Source organism: Propithecus coquereli, unplaced genomic scaffold (genome assembly GCF_000956105.1).
Source record: "Propithecus coquereli isolate 6110/MARCELLA unplaced genomic scaffold, Pcoq_1.0 Scaffold7, whole genome shotgun sequence".
Lineage (NCBI taxonomy): Eukaryota > Metazoa > Chordata > Mammalia > Primates > Indriidae > Propithecus > Propithecus coquereli.
This window is the reverse complement of record NW_012153062.1, coordinates 21,205,212-21,225,390: the sequence shown is the minus strand read 5'-3', so window position 1 is coordinate 21,225,390 and position 20,179 is coordinate 21,205,212. Positions and strand designations below refer to the sequence as shown.

The window sequence follows — 20,179 nt, the reverse complement described above, 5'->3', positions numbered from 1 at the left end:
AGACACACAGGTTGGTGAGTGGATTCAATCTCTACTCAGCCTCTTAGCTAAGAATATTTGTGCAGTGCACAACTGTGGAGCTGTACATGACAGCTGTGCCTTGGGGGCAGTCCTCCAGCTTCAAGCCACGGGGAAAGGGCTGCATTTGCTCGGTAGCAGGTGTCCAGCCCTCCATTTTGAATGTCCTGGTTTTTAAGGGTTAACTCTCATGCAGGCTATCTTACCTGAGCCTCTTTTATTTCTGCATTTGGTGGTGGTTTCTTTTTTCGGTTATCGCATCATATATGAGGGACTTTCAGAAGTAGAAAAGAGCAGGCCAGTTTCCTTGGCTCCTGCATCTGTTTGTGTTTTGGTGCTGGGTTGAACGTGTGCTTTGCCAGATGATGTCATCGTGCCATTTAAATATTCTCCAGATACTCTATGCTAAAGCCTTTGCAAAAGATAGTAGAATGTTTCTCTTTACCTGCTTTGAAGCTTTGTGCTGAGATGTTTTAAGACAAAGAAGAGCAATGAAGGCTGGCTTTCAAGTTCAACACATTTCCAGAGACACAGAGCTGGGCCAGGTCACTCTGTTAACCAACCTGGTAGCTGTCTTCTGCATTGCCTTGGGAAAATTATAGCAGAGAGCCAAATTGGAAAAGGTAAAAGTCCGTTGGCTAAATGATTTTCACATATGGTTTCAAAATAAGAAGTGCTGTGTATTCACTTAACTGTCGCTGTGTCACTGCCTAGAACTTAGTTGCTTAAAACAGTATCTGTTTATTATTTCTCTTGAGAAACTGGGGTTGGCTGGGCTGTTCCACTGATCTAGGCTGGGCTCAGCTGATCTCAGCTCGCTCACACATTCACAGGGCGATGGCCAGTTTTATGTGTCAACTTTGCTAAGCTACAGTACCTAGTTATTTAATGAAATACTAATCTGGATGTTGCTGCGAAGGTGTTGTATAGATGTGATTAACAGCTACATCGGCTGATTTTAAGTAAAGGAGATTATCCCCGATAACCTGGTTGGGTCTCATCCACTCAATTGAAAAGCCTGAAGAGCAAAAGTGAGGTTTCCCAGAGGAAGAGGGAATTTTGCATGTGCCCTGCAGTGTCAGCTCTGACCCAGGAGTTTCTGGCCTGCAAGGCTGCCCTGTGGATTTCAGGCTCGCCTGACCAACCCCTACAATTATGTAAGCCAGTTTACTTCAGCAAATCTCATAGATATAACTATGGACATAGACATGAATACACAATGGGTTCTGTTTATCTGATAAAATCCTTAGTGATGTATGTGGTCGGCGGCTGTGTCAGCCAGGACCTCGCTGGTCTGGGCATAGCCTCAGCTAGTATGACCCAAACTCTGCTCCACACGGTCTCTCATGCTCAAGTCCTGTGGCTGTGGCAGGGCCCCAAGAAAGTAGGAAGCATACAAGATTCTTGAAGCATAGCCTTGGAACTAGCACACTGTAACATCTTCCTCATTCTATTGGCTGAGCAGCAAGTCACAAGAAGGGCACAGGTTCGAGGGTGGGGAAAAGTACTCACTTCTGGATGAGAGGATCTGCAAAGTGACATTGTAGGGGGCATGAATGCAGGGAAAGGTGAAAACCTCAGGCCACAGTAGCCATTGATCTACCCCAGACAGCTTGGTACAATGGTGCAGAAAAGGACAAAACTTTTTTTAGCTACCAGTGTGCCTTATTCCTCTCCTTAAGGTAGGTAAAACTATAAAGTAAAATATTCACAGCCTTTGTTTTCTCAGTTGTAAATAAAGGATAGTAAACTCCTACTTCGTGATATTAGCATGAAAATAATGAGATAGCTTTGAAAGCATCTGCTACAGTACCTGCTGGGAGTTCAATAACTAATACATCCTTTTGCCAGCAACCCTTGTGTGCCTACTGCATGCATGAAAAAAAGGAAGACAAAATATATTGGAGACACAGGACTGGAAAGTTTATTTAAGTGTTTTTGTAGGGTCAATGTACGTAGGTAAAAACTATTTTCAATAGAATATATTTACTTGACAAACAGTTTGGTATGTATTTGGTAATTCCAGTACAGTTTTGCATTTGTAAGGAAAAAAATACCTTATGAACACAAACACAACCCAGTCCCCATAATTTGTCTTCATGATTTTGAATTTTCTTACTTTAATGGCACATTTAGAAGATATAGTTTAAAAAGTTGCTGCCCAGGTTTTGGAATTAGACCTGAGTTCAAAGCCCTGCTCACACGCTTTCCAGCTCTACGACTGAGGCACATCCCGTTACCTGCAAGACACAGCTTCAAGTAGGTAAACTAAGGATGGTAACATCTCCCCTAGTGAGCAAATTTAAATACTTAGTAACTGTAGTGATTGTTATTATAACCAATATAATACCATGATAGAAACATTAGTTTGGGATTTAGAATGCACTGAAATGCTTTTTTTATTGTATCCACTGCCCACTTACTCTACCTGTTTGTACTTTTCCCTGAAAAATATAACTGCGATAGCACTGACCTTCGCTGCACCAGCACATTGGGGCTGATTAGAGACATATCTTCTGTGACTGGAGTAGGATGGAGGTTCCTCTATAAACCACAGAACTTGGGGATCTTAAAGCTTATCCCCAAAGATTGTTGATACAAAGGAAGTATTGCCATATCGGGTGGCATTAAGTAAACAGCCCACAACAAATTAAATTGATAATTATGAAGATAAAGTAATCATAATTAATAATGAAAAAACAAGAATAACAGCAACAAAGCATCCTTCCTGGAAATGAGAAGATCGCCAGTTTTAGCACATGCACACACTCTGTAGGAGCATTGAACGTTGTTGGGCCTTGTACAGTGGCCAGATTCTCAGGAGAATACTGAGTTAGAGTTCTCTGAAAGCTCTAAAAACATGCTGATTTTAGGTTATGGATTCTAAATTTTCTTAACCCTTAATAACTTTTTAATTAAATTAATGACAAATGCCTTTTAAATGTAGGCAAAAAATGAAATTCTGTATACTCGCACCATTACTCACCCAAGCAAGGATTTTGCAATTTTGAATAATAAGTTCAATGGGATTCAGTGAGCTTGCTGCCACCTGCAAGTAACCTAACTAAAATGGTCATAATCAATTAAAGACGTTTTCTCCTTTATCCATAGTCCAGAGGTAGATGGTGCCAGGGTTAGTCCAGCAGCGACACAAAGTCACACAGGGCCCAGGCTGTTTCCCTCTTTCCCGTCTGCCCTCCTTAGCACATAGGCAATGCCTCCCTTCAAGGTCGCAAGGTGGCGGTGGTGGCTCCAAATGTGGCATCTCGCACATCCACTTGAAAAGCTAGAACAGGAGGGCGAGGCTGATTCTCCCCATGTGTGTCTCTCTTTTTTAATAGGGAAAACATCTTTCTCCTAAAGTGTGCCAAAATACTGCTTTTCACAACCTCTTGGCCCAGATTTGGTCACAAACCCATAGCCATAATGCAAAGGAGGATGAGAAAGCAAGTATCTGGCATCTTCAGCATCCAAAAGGGGAGGTGGGCTCTACTTGCAAGAAAAGATGAAGGAGGCTGTTGAGTAGGCATCTAAGAGTATCTGCCAAAGACATTGAGGGAGGCAGATGAGGGGCCTGGCAGGGCTCTGGAGCCTCCCATTCTACCTTCACCAGTAGTAGCTCCATTCTTGTCTGTTTTAGGTATTAGGCTTCCATATGAAATTCTGTTTGAGTAAAAGCTTCCATGGATAAAAATCATTTGCAAACCTTTATTTTGGCACACACTCAAATAGCTAATATACTCAGTGAGTCAAAACTGATTGCTCACTGTTACATTCCCAGCACCTGGAAGAGTGCCTAGCGTATAGCAGAAGTTTGAGTGTATTTCCTATTACTGCTATAACAAATCACCACAAACTTGGTGGATAAAAAGAGCACAAATTTATTATCCTGTAATTCTGGAAGTCAGGAGTCCAAAATGAGTTTCAATGGGCTAAAATCAAGGTGTCAGCAAGATTGCATGCCTTCTGGAAGTTCTAAGGGAAAATCCATTTCCTTGCCTTTTCCAGCTTCTAGAAGTTGCCCACATTCCTTGGCCTGTGGCCCCTTCCATCAGTGGCATCATTGTCACCTCTGCTTCCAGCATCACGTCTCCTTCTCTGACTCTGACCCTCCTGCCTCTTTCTTATAAGGACGCTTATGATTATATTGGGCCCATCTGGATAATCCAGGATGATCTCCCTATCCCAAGATCTTTAACTTAGTCACATCGGCAAAGTCCTCTTTGCCTGTAGGTAACATATTCACAGGTTCCAAGGATTAGGACATAGACATCTTGGGAGTGGGGTATTATTCTGTTTACCACCGAACTCAATGAGTAGTTGTAGAACTGTTGAATGAACAATAGAATCTTGGCATTGGAAGCTTCTTTAGAGAGCTCTAACCTTCTACAAGGTCTAAGAATCTCTTCACTGCCGAGTAGTTATTCTGCCTCTGCGCGAATACCTGTTATGCTGGGGGCTCTTACAAATCAACCTTTCCAGGATTGGACAGCTGTGGACCTTAAACATTTAGACCTTTCTTCCTTGTATTGCTTCTGCCCTTCTTTCTTTTGTAGAAATCTACTGACTGTATCTTCTATGTGACTATTTTTACCATATTTTGAAAAAAACTGTCTTCTTATGATTATTTTGTTTTATGTATTTGTTTATTTTGAGACAGAGTCTTGCTCTGTTGCCTGAATTAGAGTTCAGCGGCATCGTCACAGCTCACTGCAGCCTTGAACTCCTGGGCTCAAGCAATCATTCTGCCTCAGCCTCTCTGGTAGCTGAGAATACAGGTGTGCACCATCATGCCCGGCTAATTTTTCTAATTTTTGTAGAGGCAGGAGTCTCACTATGTTGCTCAGGCTGGTCTGGAACTCCTGGCCTCAAGCAGTCCTCCCACCTTGGCCTCCCAAAGTGCTAGGATTACAGGTGGGAGCCACCACACCTGGCCTTACCTTATTATATTCATTATTTACAAATATTTACTTAGCACATCTCTGTGTTAGTCATTGTTTTGCAGAAAGGTAAAAGACAGCCTTGTCTTTGAGGGGGTTATTGGAAAAGTGAATCCTACACATAGAAAGTTAAATAACAATACACTTAAATGAGACCATCTCATAAAGTGCTTAGCATTGTGCCTGGCATATAGCAAGTGCTCCAGAAATGTTCCCTGCTCTTGTCGCTGTTATTACCACCCACACATGCTCTGGGCCAAATGGATGATGCACTGGGAATTTGGTGAGGGAGCAGTGACTGGCGAAGGCTCAGGGAGGAGAGGAGGTGGAAGAAGGGGCAGAATGTAAACAAATTTAGGGCAAAGGGAGGCATTCCAGGCTGGGCAGACATAAGGAGAGGTCCAGAGGCCAGAGCATATGGGTCAAGTTCTGGGAAGATTAATTGACCATTTATCTCATGTAGAGTTTATCGTAACCAGCGTGGGCAAAACAGCATGAACTTTATACAAGTTGTAGATAGCAACTGCTCAGCGCTCTGTCCAGGCTGTCTCCCCCCCGGCCCCTTCTCAGACTTGCAGACACTGATTAAAGCCCCATCACTCAGGCCTCGGTACTGTTTCTGGTGGGAAGAACATTTCTTTTGACCTGCCTCTTTGATTCCCAACTCCAGCTTGAATGTTGTCTTTCACTCTTCCTTGGCTCTATGTCCCACGGCTACTAACTAACCCTGTCCCACTCCCCACTTAGCTTTACCCTCTAGGACCTCAGGGAACTGAACACAGACATCCAAGGCAAGGCATAATGAAAGTCCAGGTCAGAACTGGACAATAGATTCGGGAGTGGCCCATGGAAAGCTGTTTGTTGCGTCTGCGATAGTGGTAGTCAAGAAGTGCTTGAGGCTGCAGAGACGGCATTAGGGTACACCATGAGGAGTGGAGGAATCAGAAGGAAATGGGATGGAGGAGGAGCTGCCAGAGTCCCTTGAATGCTTCATCCTGACCTACCTGCTCCTAGTCTTACTTCCTTTTTAAAGAAAGATGGTGGGACAAAGGATGCTGCCTCTGGGTCATTCTTTTTCTCCCTGAAAAACATGTGAACACACATACAGTATGTTTTATTCTAACATTATAATTAGTCTGATTTTCCATTTTGCTAATTGTAATTCCTAGTGGTTCTGTAATTCCTAGTGGTTGAAGGAAGCTATGCTTTGCCACTTATTTCTGTTTTACAAGGAATTAGAAAACAAGGAGGTAAAGGCCAAATAACTCTCCTTGGTAAGACTCAAGTGAGAGGTGACTCTGTGGCCAACATTAACTTTAGATGAAAAAGAATCAGAATGGGAACTTTGCCCCTTCCTTTAAACCACCAGCCTAACAAAGCCCTGCCTAGCGCCGGTGCCACATTTGGCGTGGGAAGACAAGATCAAAGTGTTTCTTTCATAATTCTAGCAGGGAGTTGAGTTGGACACATATTTGAGGTGGTAAAAATAGGAACTTACAGGAAAGCAGTGAGAAAATTTTTTTGTTTAAAATTTCCCATTAAAGACACCAACATTTCAATTTATACATAAAAGAAGAAAAATACCATTCCTCCTAGAGAACTAGATCTGTAAACCACTGTTTAAAGCAGTTCATGTGGAGAACCTGCAATTTAATACAACTAGAAAAGGTTAGCCTAGCATCCACTGTACTTTTTAGTCCGTGTTTACTCAATTACACAAGCACTTCCACAGCAAGCAGACCTCTAATTGTACGTACTTCAGTGAATGAGAAATGGTACTTGCTGCAGAATAAATTCTTCGGTGTAACTAAATTACATACCACTTCCCATACTCTATTTTTTTTCAAACTGCCCATTACTTTAAATGATTTAGAAAAGAACTGTAAACACTTAAAACATTTTCAAGGACTGGTTTCACTTCTCCCTTCTGATAAAATGTAGTTATGTTTCCATTTTCCAATATTCCCCTGCTGAAGGTACAAGGGATTTTGAAACTTCATTCATAGTTTACTAGTAAAACTTGTAAAATTCACTTTCAGATCATTTGCTAAGCATGAGGCAGCATCAGTGCCTCTTTTAGCAAATGAATTCACCTTTGTTTCTATTCACATCATGCGCGAGCATTTATGATGACGCCCCTCCTCGCTCACTATGCTCTGTCATCCTGCACTTGATACACAAGTGTGTCATCTCATTCCATTTGGAGCAGCAGGAGGGAGGCTGAAGACCAGCTTGGGAGTAAGGGAGCCCAACCTGCACAAGCCACATAAGCCTTCTGAACCTCAGTTTCCTCATCCGAAAAATAGAAACTATCAAACTTGCCTACTTCCTAGTGTTTTTCTGAGATCAGATGAGATTGCACATGTTGAAAACACTCTAAATACTACCTAAATATTAGTTCTGGTAATTATTTTTTAAAAATTCTTTATGAGTCAAGCACAATGGCTCACATCTGTAATCCCAGCACTTTGGGAAGCCAAGGCGGGAGGACAGCTTGAGGCCAGGATTTTGAGACCAGCCTGAGCAACATAGCAAGACTCCATCTCTATAAAAAAATAAAGTATTGGGCTGGGTGTGGTGATGCCTGCCTATAGTCCTAGCTTGAGAGGCTGAGGCAGGAGGATTGCTTGAGCCTAGGTATGTGAGGTTGCAGTGAGCTATGAGGACACCGCTGCACTCTAGCCTGTGCAACCCAGTGAGACCCTGTCTCCCCCACCAAAAAAAAAAAAAAAATCGTGTATGAATTATTTGCTTTTTTTTTTAAACAGGCATGAGAAAAGAATCCAAAAAAAAAAAAAATCACTTTCAGATTACAAGATGGGGAAATAGCCTGGTCTCTTTTTGGTGGTTCTTTTTAAATTATTATTCTATCATTTTAAGATTCTGCTCCTCAGTGAAGTGAACTTTTTCATGAACTACAGGACATTTTTGGGCCCCACCACCCTGCTGTTACTTCTTTATAAACATAGTCATGAGTCACTAGGCCAATTTAAATAGAAATCTAGGAAAATCCTCCTGTGCTAGCATTTCATGGTTCATGATTCTTCCAGCATGTGGGTTATCTGCTCAGAATTAGTTGAGGTAAAAAAAAAAAAAAAATTGGAACAGGCTACTCCTCACATTGTCTCAGAAACTAGGGAATCTCTTTGAAATCCTTTTTTTTTTTTAATTTTGAAGTTGTTATCTGTGTTCAGTGTCAGAGAAAAAAGTCTTTTTTTTTTTTTTGCATCATGAATTTTAGAGCAAGAAATTTATTTTAGGTGTAATATTTTATTGTCAAGTATGCTTCTTTCTCATAATATCATTGGAAGCCATACATATTTTTATAACATGAAACACACATACATTGGTTAGTACAATACAATACATTGGTTAATACAAACTTACTGTGAACTAGGAAGACATCCCCAAATGACCTACTTCTTCTTTCTTCTTCTCTGGAGAACTTTAATTTCATGAGCCCCAAAAACATTTTTAAAAACCAAAACTGTTTAATTAAGGAAGGACAGGCCGGGCGCGGTGGCTCACGCCTGTAATCCTACCTCTCTGGGAGGCTGAGGCGGGTGGATTGTTTGAGCTCAGGAGTTCGAGACCAGCCCGAGCAAGAACGAGACCCCGTCTCTACCAAAAATAGAAAGAAATTAATCGGACAGCTAAAAATATATAGAAAAAATTAGCCGGGCATGGTGGCGCATGCCTATAGCCCCAGCTACTCGGGAGGTTGAGGTAGGAGGATCCCTTGAGCCCAGGAGATTGAGGTTGCTGTGAGCTAGGATGACGCCACGGCACTCTAGCCTGGGCAACACAGTGAAAAAAAAAAAAAAAGGAAGGACAATAGGAATATCTGAGAACATGATTCCCACCTTTGATAGCAATAGGAGGATGGTGCTGAGGAAGCAGAGCTGAGTGTCAGAGAGCTGAGCTGAAAGCTCCGCCCACCTCTTGGACACCGGAAGCTCAGGCACGGCCCCATGCAGTGGCACCTCAGAGCCTCAGTTACGGATTCTGCATCCACAGGGTCGCAGTGAGGATCCAGTGAGAGCATGTCTGCAAGGAGGCTCTCAGAGCTGTAAAGCACTATTTAAACAGCTATCTGCTTGTGGCAAAGCCACATGAAATTGGTCCTGTCATCAGGAGCACCCACTATGCTGTAATCAAAGCAGGTTGAAGAATATATTAATAGTTTCTTAAAATTGATGACCCATCTGTGATAATAAGTTGTTCTGTTTTGATCTCCCCCACCTAAAATTCAATAATTCAAAGAATTGGGAACAGCTGGGACTGGACAATCACATCTTTTTTTTTTAAGAGAGGGTCTCACTTTGTCACCGAGGCCGGAGTGCAGTGGCCTGATCATAGCTCACTGCACCCGCAAACTCCTGGGCTCAAGTGATTCTCCTGCCTCAGCTTCCCGAGTAGCTAGGACCACAGGTGCCTGCCATCATGCCCAGCTAAGTTTTTTATTTTTTTGTAGAGACGGGGTCTCACTTTGTTGCTCAGGCTGATCTCAAACTCCTGGGCTCAAGTGATCCTCCCACCTCAGCCTCTCGAAGAACCGGGATTACAGGTGTGAGCCACTGTGCCCAGCTAAGACAACCACATTTTAAGGTGGTGACGAAACACATTCTGAGCCTAAAGGAAAACACACACACCCCAATTAGTTGCGCTTCCTACAAATAATGATACCAGAATCCAGCCTTGCAAAAGCAGTTTCTTCTTGCCTACACGTCAATGCAGGGAAATCAAGTCGTGTGTGGTTGCTTTTGTTCTCCTTATGGCTCTGGGTGGACTGGAAAATGAGGGATAGAGACCAAAACAAATCTGTGGTCAAAATCTGCAGTGTCCCACAAAGCCAGTGTCCCACAATCCCATCCTGAGGTCTTGAATGTGTCCCTTCAATAGGATTCTAGATTTCTCCCCATTAATTGCTAACATGTTACCCAATATATAGCATCAAAAAGTTGTAGCAACCTGAAGTTGTCTTTCTGTGGTAGCAGCTTTGCTGCAGCTTTTTCCGCCTTTACCAGTATTGATCACATCATCGCAGGCTGTGCCTTGGCTCCATAATTGTGGGTCATAAATGGCATTTACATAAAATCTGTGCCTGGATTTATACTGTCCCTCTTTGTCAGTTCACAAGATTTAGTATCCCATTTCATGCCCCCAAAACCTAGTTCAGTACCGTGGAAAGTCACCATTGTACACACAAAGCCTAACTCCATACTGCAGACGTAAGGTGACAAAGGTCTGACTGGAGGAGAGTCAGCTTGGTAACGCAAAGACTCACCCACAGGCACACGGAGCGGGACCTGGTAGTTCATGGGTTGAGTTTTCTCAGGCTGTGCCTCACTGAAGATGCAGCTGCAGAGCAGCGGGGTGTAAACACCTCATCGATGTTTCCTGAATAAGCCCACTCACTGCCTTTTGCTCCTTGTCCAGTCGACATTCTGAAGTTCTTGCCTTTCATGCAGAACACACCTAGCATTTGAAAAGAAACAGGATTTAGTGCCTCTTAGTGCTTCCAGGCACTATTTAGCATCTTTTTCACCAAAGCCAGAAGTGTTTGCCATCCACCGCTAGCTTGTCCGTGTGTGCGTGTGTGTGTGTGTGTGTGTGTATAGGATACCAGATTAATTTTATTTACAAAAGATTCACATAGGAACCACGAGGTTTATTGAAAGTCATTGGAAAATAACACCCTCCAAATATCCCATTCACCTGGGCTTTCGTGTCGCGTCATGGAGTCATCCTAGCTGAGGCAGGGCCTAGACTGCTGTGAGCCCTCGGCAGCGGCTGGGGGACAGGTGCCCTGGCCAGGTGAGCGGAGGTGGGGTGGGGGAGGAGGACACCACTAACTTACAGGACTAAATCTGTAAGAGCCGCACAATGTGGTCTCAGCCCGTCTATAACCTCACTAAGGACACGATGACATGGCTTTGGGCCCCTCACATGACCTCTCTAAATATCAGTTTCCTTATCTGTAAAATGGGAGAGTGGGGAGGCAGGGTTGGATTAGATGGTCCTTATATGCCCAGCTCTGAAATGCAGTGATTTCAAGAGGGGAAGTCGGGGGGAGGCATGTGGGGGGGGGGGGGGTGGTTTCACTGAGGAGTAATTAATGTTTTTTTCTAGTCACGGAAGGGAATTAATTAATGTAAATATGTCCCTGAATGACCACTCCATTAAAAAGCTCTTCTCTCACATGGAGTAGCTCTGGATACACAGGCAAATCTAAAAAAACAAGCAGTAAAATTGCCCCGAAGGCATATGTTCTAAAAAGGATGGCAAGACTGTCTTTAAACAAGTACTTTAGGGGCAGTTTACCTCAAGAGAGCGTTAAAGCAGCCAAACAACCTCATTTAACTGACTCTCGCATCAAAGTGAATTAGAGGCGAGAGGCTGGTGTAAAGCGCCAGCCAGAGGCTGTCCCTGCAAAATGGTACAACCTCTATGGGGAGCAGTTTCGCAAAAATCTATGAAAATTATAAATATATTTACTCTTTGTCCAGGCCATACCCCCTCTTAGAATTTAGCCTACAGAAATAGGTGTATGAAGTGACATTTATGCAAATTTATTCACTGTGCCACTTTTTCCAAAATAGTCAAAGATTGGAATCAACTCAATAGTCTGTCGATAAAGGACTAGTTAAAAAAAATAACAACTATGGTACCATCCATATAATAGAATACTGTGCAACCCGTAACATTCTGTACTGATATGGAAAGTTCTCCAGGATATAATGATAAGTGAAAAAGCAAGTGGAAGAACAGTATTTGATAGAATAGTATTATATTATAAACCCATAAGTATGTACAATAAAAGTGTGATACTTCTGTGTGTAAGAAATGGAGGTCATGAGAATATATATTAATATTTAGGCCAGACACGGTGACTCACACCTGTAATCCTAGTGCTCTGGAGGCCAAGGCAGGAAGATAGCTTGAGTCCAGGAGTTTGAGACCAGCCTGAACAAGAGCAAGATACCATCTCTACAAAAAATAGAAAAATTAGCTGGATGTGGTGGCACACACCTGTAGTCCCAGCTACTCAGGAGACTGGGGCAGGGGGATCGCTTAAGCCTAGGAGCTTAAGGTTATAGTGAGCTATGATGAGGCCACTGCACTCCAGCCTGGGTGACAAAGTGAGATTGTGTCTCAAAAAAAAAAAAATACATATATATATATATATTTATATTCAAGTGTATCCCTGGATATCTGGAAGTCATTTCTTATGTACCTTGAAAGAAATTTCTGTAAGTGGTTACCTATATAAGTGGTGAGGAATTAGAAAAATGATAGAGATGAAGACATGGGTGGGAATAAGAATTCTCACCAAATGCCTTTTTATAAAATTTTTTTCTAAATTTTTTTTCAACCACCATGGACTACTCTATAAGGAATAGAGCATCTGTTTGATTAAAAAACTAAAATGAAAATTTTAAAGGCAGGCATCAATAAAAGCTGGTCACTCCACCTTCCCTTGTTTTATGCTCTGATTCAAGGATCGGCAAGCTATGGCCAATGAGTGGTTAAATAGTTGCGACGGGCACCATGTGGCTCACAATGCTGAAAATACTACCTGGCCCTTTACAGAAAAAAGTTCCCGAGCTTAGTTTTAAATTACAGAGTTATTCTCGAAACAGCTGTGACCACACCTCTCAGTAAGCTGCCGATACTGAAAGGTTTTGTCCTCTTGAAGTCAGCTTTTCTGTCCACAGATGGCTTATGCACCAAGAAGATGAGGCAAGCTCCTGTACTGGTTAAAAAGAGAGTGTGGACTCTGGGGACAGATGCCCCAGGTTTAAACCTGAGCTCTATCCCTCACTATTGTGTGACCTTCAGCAACTTAACTTCTGGAATTCTCAGTGTCTTCATCTGTTAAATCTCGTCTCTCTTAGAATTGTTCAGAAGTGCCTCTCTCAGTTGTTTGAAAGTTTAAGTATGTTAATGTTGGCCAGGAGTTTAGCACAATACCTGTTGTTATTATCATCTCATATTGTGATTTTCTTAACAGGGTGATGACCAGTTAAATGTATTTGGAGAGGATACCATGGGAGGTGAGTTTCCCTTACTGATCATACCAAAGTTTTCATTTTAGTACCTTTGAGCATGCCTTTTTTATTAAACACCAACTATTAGATTAAAAAATACCAACAGTACCAAATACTTTTCCCTTAGCCAGGGAGCCTGACTAATAGTGGATTCTTTGGATCTCTCCTGCCTTGGTCCACATAAAGAACCAAAGGGATACATCACTAAGAGATGTGTTTCCTAATTGCCCAGAGCATATGATTCCTGAGATGTTCAGTGAAAAGATACTCTGGTCAAATATGTTTGAGAAACACTTAACATTCTATCCCTATTGGAAGAGTCACACGTATATTAGCATAGCAAGGCTCCCACGAGTCTTACGGTAAAGAGAGCTGTCTAACTTTAATCCACTCTTCAAACTTAATTGGAACACAAAAGTCTTTTTCCTGTATAGTAGTTACTATTCTGCACTGTACCATTGGGACCCAAGTTAACACACACCAGGGTTATACTGCTTTGTAATTTTTGTAATATTAAAAGTCTTGCAAAAACTAAAAAAATCCCCCCATAATTAGCTGTAGGTATAGCTGAAAACAGATAAAATCATGTGAATTTGAGACTTTCCAAAAAGATACGGTTCATGATAGTCCTAGATAAAATAACCTTCTAACATTTCCACTTAGTTATAGAAGTTGTTATGATATGGTTCATGGAAATATGTTTACAGTGTTGACTCTGAACACATCCAAGTAAGTAATTTGGCTTTTTAAATAACCCCAGCTCTAACCCTGCACTGATCCCTGAGCATGAGGTGGTAGATAAAGTGTCATTTGATGCTAATGGCAATAGCAGTATGTGAAAATAACAGTCACCAAATGACATCATGGTGATTCATGGAGAGAGGCACAAAAATATGAGCTATAACTTAGTTGTCACTTAGCTAAGTGCAAATAATCGACTCAGTCTCAACTGGATAGGGGATGATTGATTGCCTAATACAGTTTTCTTTTTTCCTGGTTATAAAATTAATACATACTCACTGTAGAAATGTTTTTAAGGTAGAAAATAAGAGCCATTTAAAACCTTATGACCTTTAACTTACTATGCTTAACATTAGAGTATATTGCATGCCAGTGTGTTGCCTATATATAATTTTTTTATGTAATTGAAAATACATGTGTATATATAAGTATTATCTCCAAATTTTGTATATATATCATAACATAAATATGTTCCCATGTCATTAAAAACTCTATAAACTTAATTTTTAGTGACTGCATTGTATGAATGTACCATCATTAATTCAAAATAACTATTTTTAAAACTGAAGTAGGATACAGCCATACCAAAATAAATAAATAAAGAACAACCATAACCACTTTCCTAGCTTGCAAATAGATTCAGTGTTGCTCAGCTTCACAAAAGTAAACTCCCAGCCTGGAGAACATGAGATGACCATCTGGTCTCATGTATTAGGAACACCAGTGTATCTTTAATAGAAAAATCCAGACAACATAAGATGTTTCCAGTCACCATGGGCTACTCTGTAAAGAGATTGGATTTGATGAAGAAGAACAAAAAAATTCATCCTTCGCTTTGAAAAACAAATGGTTCCAAAGATTTCAAAGTCACTTCTTTCCTCTTCCTCCAGCTCTTTCTCCCCTCTCTGTCCCTGACCTAATTCTCATGCCTGGTTCCCTTGGTCTCTGTCTCTCTGTCTGTCTCTGTCACTTTCTTCCTTTCGTGCTCTCTCTCTCTATCTCTGTCTCTATGGTAGAGTTGAGGCTTTCGCTCAGCTAATTGTGGATTTCTACAAAAATGTAACGTTGGGTATATAAATGAACCACCCCAATCTTCCTAAAAAATAAGTTTTATAACTGTCAGAACAATGATCTAACTTTCAAAAGTAGTTATCACTACATAAAATATGAAGTGTTACTTAACTACATTTATTTTAAAAGAAAATTTTATTTTGCTACCTTAAATGGAAAATAACATTTGCTCTAAATAGAAACTATTTTTTTAAATATTGTTTTCCAGACACTCTACTTGTGATTTTTAAGCCCTCTTTATTAAAAGGGAACTTAGCAAATGTTTAAAAATATGAAATAACACCAAACTGAGATTCTTAGGAAAATTTAGAAGTAATTTTTAAAATTAGCTTTCTTTGTAATGCATGCTATTTAATGACATCAGTCTTACCACCTAAAATTAATAGTGCATGTTAAAATGAAAATATTAATATATTACCTGGGTCTGGGAATAAGGCCGAAATGGTCATCAGTCAACTATTACTTGTAACCTATTAATGCATTTATTCAACTTCAATCTTCTTATGCTGTGGTCCCCGACCCCTGGGCTGCAGACCAGTCGGTCATGGCCTGTTAGGAACCGGGCCACACAGCAGGAGGTGAGCACTGGGCCAGCAGCGAAGCTTCATCTGTATTTACAGCCACTCCCCATCCTCGCTTCACCCCCTCAGCTCCACCTCCTGTCAGATCAGCGGCAGCATTAGATTCTCACAGGAGCGCAAACCCTCCTGTAAACTAGGTTATGAAAATCGAATGCCTGATGCTCTGAGGTGGTGCTGAGGTGGCGATACGAGCACTGGGGAGCAGCTGCAAATACAGATCATCATTAGCGAGATGTTTGCCTGCACAGTAAATGTGATGTGCTTGAATCATCCTGAAACCATCCCCTACCCTGGTCCATGGAAAGATTGTCTTCCATGAAACCCGTCGCTGGTGCCAGAAAGGTTGGGGACTGCTGTTCTTGTCAAATAAAACTACAGGATTTGGGATTTTACATAACATGAGTAAAACCAGGGCTTTAATACAATATTTCTTGCCAATAATTTCAGTTATTCTTGCTTTAAAGGCTTCGTGGAAGATTTGAGGAGGTGTAAAATTATTTTCATGATTGGTGAGTAACAGACCTCACGTTTTCTAATACAATTGCTAATAAAAAGAACTTGGTAGCAAAAAAAGGCTATTCATTTCTCACCCTGTTTTGAAGTCTTGTCCATTTTTCAGTCAAAGTAACACCCCTGAGGTTTCCAGATTGTTGCTTTCCTTTATGCGGTTTATATATTGCTTTTGGATTATTTTTTCAGCATAGAAAAAGTAAGACTCTAAGAAATGTCAAACTTCTAAGTTTAGCTCTACAATAATAAAGTATATTATAAGGGTAAGAGGATGCCATATGTTAAAATTTAACACATACCTTTTCTGTTTGAACAATGACCCCTTCCTTCCTAAATTGAATGCATCAGTGACCACATATTCAAATATACCATACCTTATATTCTACACAGTAAAAATCTGATATGTTCTTTTTCCCAGTGTAGTGAAACTCATTGGTAATTGTTGGGTAAAATGTCTTTGGGGTTTACCAACATTTTCTGAGTACCTACTGTTCTCTAGGTTATCGTGTTTAATCCTTACATAATCCTATAGGTTGGCGGTCTATCCCTATTACATTACAGGAAAACTGAGACTTAGGAAGGTTAAAGAACTTGTCCAAGATCACATAGCTAACGAGTGTGAGAGCTGGATTTCCAGTTTTCCTTGTGGAAATAAAGGGAACTTGTGTAGCAATTTAAAATGCACTGAAGACAGCCTGAACAACATAGTGGGACTCCATCTCTACAAAAAACAGAAAACTTAGCCAGGAATGGTGGTACGTGCCTGTAGTCCCAGCTACTCCAGAGGCTGAGGCAGGAGGATTGCTTGACCCCAGGAGTTTGAGGCTGCTGTTAGCTATGATGATGCCACTTGCACTCTGGCCTGGGTGACAGAGAAAGACCCTGTCTCAAAGAAAAACAAATGCACCAAAGAGCACAAGCATTATCAGAGCACCTCCCAAAACTTAGTACTTTTTCTTCTAAGCATTCAAACATATCAAAAAATTAATACACCTACCTGTATATTTTCCAGAAAATATTTATATTTAGGAATAATGAAAAGGTCCACACCTCCTCAGTAAGTGGGAAAAGAATGGTTGTCAACACCACTGTAATATAAGGAGATAATGTTACAATTTTGCATACTAAAGTCAGGACCTTCCTTGGAAATCTCTGAGTAAATTTCCCTCATTGTCAGATGAGAAAACTGAAGCCCAGAGAAGTGAAGGGGTGTGATCAAGGTCATTCAACCAACTGGTGGCAGAGAGGGGACCAGGGTCCACGGCTGTAGTTCCTCATGCTAGGGTCCCCCCTCTTCCACTGCTCAGCCATGTCGTTACCTGAACTCCAGCTGTCTCACACCTTCAGCCGTCTGATGGACACTTACTGGATATTGGCTCCGTGCTGGGCAGTGAGCAGGATTCACAGGCTTCCGTCTTAGATGAAGAGGATGATATCTCAAACCGTAAGGAGTATTAGGAAGGAAAGAAAGAACCAAAATAGGGAATGAGGTGGGCCAAATGTTTGGGGTAAAATTGGGTGATTACTTTAGAAAGGGTGACCAGGGAAGGCTTCCCTGAGGAATAACATTTAGCAGAGAACTAAAAGGAGAGATGGGGCCAGTGAAGAGATTAATGGGAGGTGAGAGGAGGAAGAGAGAACAGCCCAGAATTCAAGAGAATTCTAGAGACCTACCTTAGTTCTGTTTCTCATCCGCTTGCCTATTGTTGACCTTAACCTTGGGAACTAGAGGGACTCTTCCCACACTTATTTTATATTCTTTTCAGAAAGAAAAGCTACATTATTTATTTCGCTTACCAAAGAGAAGCTCAATGTCATGATTTCAAAGGAAAATCAGTTGTGCTACAGATTACTAATATTCCCCTTCCCGTGTAATTTTTTTTTTTCTGAGACAGAGTCTCGCTTCATCGCCCCAGCTCTGCTCAAGCAATCCTTCTGCCTCAGCCTCCCAAGTAGCTGGGACTACAGGTTCGTGCCACCATCCCAGCTAATTTTTCTATTTTTTTTAGTAGAGACAGAGTCTCGCTCTTGCTTAGGCTGGTCTTGAACTCCTGACCTCAATCCACGTAAGTTTTAATAATCAGTTTTCTTGGCATCCAGACCATATACAATGTCTTATATTTAATATTTCCTATTCAGCTTTTATATTAGGAGCCAAATTAGGAAAAGAAGAGATCCTTTAAACTTGACATCTAGGAATTCAAAGTAGGAGCCCTTTATTATTACATAGAAATCTATGTTTTTAATTTAATAATATGGTCCAAGAAACTTCTAAAAATAGTACAGTATGTTTTGTGGTTGTTGTTGCTCTCTCTAGCACATCATTTAGCACTCACAGTTGAATTTTGAAATGTATTTTCAAATGCCATTTCTGTCTGTCTAGGCACAACTACAGACCTTGGCTCCCCTATTACTAAGTCCTGTGCCCTTCAGAAGGTCAAATAGCACAATATAAAATCTTTGATATTAGACAATGCTTGAGACCCCCACATGTCCACAGACCACACTTTGAGAACCACACTCTGAGAACCACTCTGAGAACCACACTCACAGACCACACTCTGCTCTGAGCAAAAGGTTTTTCTTAACCAAACTCTCCTGTATGTCAACTTATTGATCAGTCACTACTCTAGTAAAAAAGATTAGAGCTTACTGTTTGGGTAGCAGAAGGTACAAAGCCACTGTGATACAAGGAGAAATGACCACTCTTCTTCTAGGATATTTATTGGACTCTAAAAATTAAGGCCTCGGTTCTAAATACTTCCTGGACAGATGGCAGAATGGTATTTTGGGATTGCATTATTGCAGGTCAATTTGAAGCTTATAAAAATACTCTGGATGTCATAGACATACCCATAGCTGTTTTAATGAGTTTTAAATAAAAGTCAGTTAATTTCAGTAGAACAAGTTCAGTTTTGTCTAAATGAGATGATGACTGAATTTTTGCTTATCAAAGTATTGTTTTGGCATCTAACATAACCACATTGGGGCTATAGTATTAGCCAGAGCCTAAATTGACATCCTCACTGTTAGTCTTAAAACAAAATTAATATTCCCCTGCTCTTCCCCTGCTTTAAAGTATCCATTAATTCCTTTTTGTCCACAGAAAGGTCCGAACTCCATAGACTGGCCTTCAAAGCTTCTCTCCTGCCTGGCCTCAGTGTGTCTTTCTTATTTCCCACTATACCCCCTGTCAGTCTTTGGCTCCCACCCCGCCTTCATCCTTATTGTCTCTTGAACTTGCCTCACTTGAAATGCCTTCTGTCCTATCTAATCAGGCCCCAAGGTCAGGTTGAAGTTCTAGGTCCCTGATAAATCTTCCCCCTCTGTAACTCCCCAATCCCTTGTGTCTGCATCCCTCATTTGGGTACCCCTTAATGACTAGAACAACAAATATTCGTTAGAACAATGAATTCTTTAGGAAGCAGTGTGGCCTGTTTCCATAACAACCAATAGCCATTGGAATTCCTGGCCTGAATTGCCAAGCAGGTTGTTGCTGCTGTGGCTGTTTCTTGCAGGATGATTTTCAGGTTAATTATAAGCCTAAGCAGACCCTCCTTTCTCCACGTAGCTGCTACCTTCTCCCCAAGACCCAGCAACAACAACTCTTTTCCCCCTGAGCTGGTGGTGTTTCTTGCTCATTTGCAAGGCAGTAGTTATGAGTGGGAGCAGGTGACAGCACTGACCACCATCTAAGGGGAAAAAATGTCCCCCAGAAGTGTACCATCTGCACCAAAAGGGAAGACGGCAAGGACGGAGCCAGGTGACCCTTTGCATATTGTGTGATTATTACCTTTCTGTTCATGAAGAAAGCAGCTCAGTAGCTGTTTATAGAGAAATACCTTTCAAAGGACTGAGAAGGGATCACACAGGGCAGGGCCAGATGATCAAAAGGATTGAAAAAGATTCTGTGGCCTTTGGTTGTTCACACACAAGGTATGAGAACCCGTGCCGATGTATAAGACTGCGACTCAATCATTGCCGAAAACAGAAAATTATTTGGAAAATGTAAAAATATCCTTTAAAGAGCCTCATTATGTCCCACTAACAGGCTCCTACAGTTTTTCACAATCTTTTCTGTACACTTCTTTTTTTTATTTCTTTTTTTTTTAATCTTTTCATTATTATCTTGTTCCCAATCTGTTTTGGCTTCTTTTTCCCTTCTTCATTTTTTATTGCCTACCTATGCCCTATAGGACATAGGCTAAATTTCTATTAATTCATATCCAGAGCCTTGGGAAGTGCTCCTATTTGGAAAACACACCTG

General features: G+C 41.2%; 1 protein-coding gene across 1 annotated transcript in view; it reads left to right on the top strand.

Moving 5' to 3' along the window:
• AK5 (adenylate kinase 5) overlaps positions 1–20,179 on the top strand; it is a 275,240-nt gene that overhangs the window by 201,760 nt on the left and 53,301 nt on the right. The window contains exons 9-10 of the mRNA XM_012661058.1: positions 12,973–13,015; positions 15,867–15,911. Of these exons, the coding sequence (XP_012516512.1) occupies positions 12,973–13,015; positions 15,867–15,911 (88 nt within the window). The remainder of the gene's footprint in view (positions 1–12,972; positions 13,016–15,866; positions 15,912–20,179) is intronic.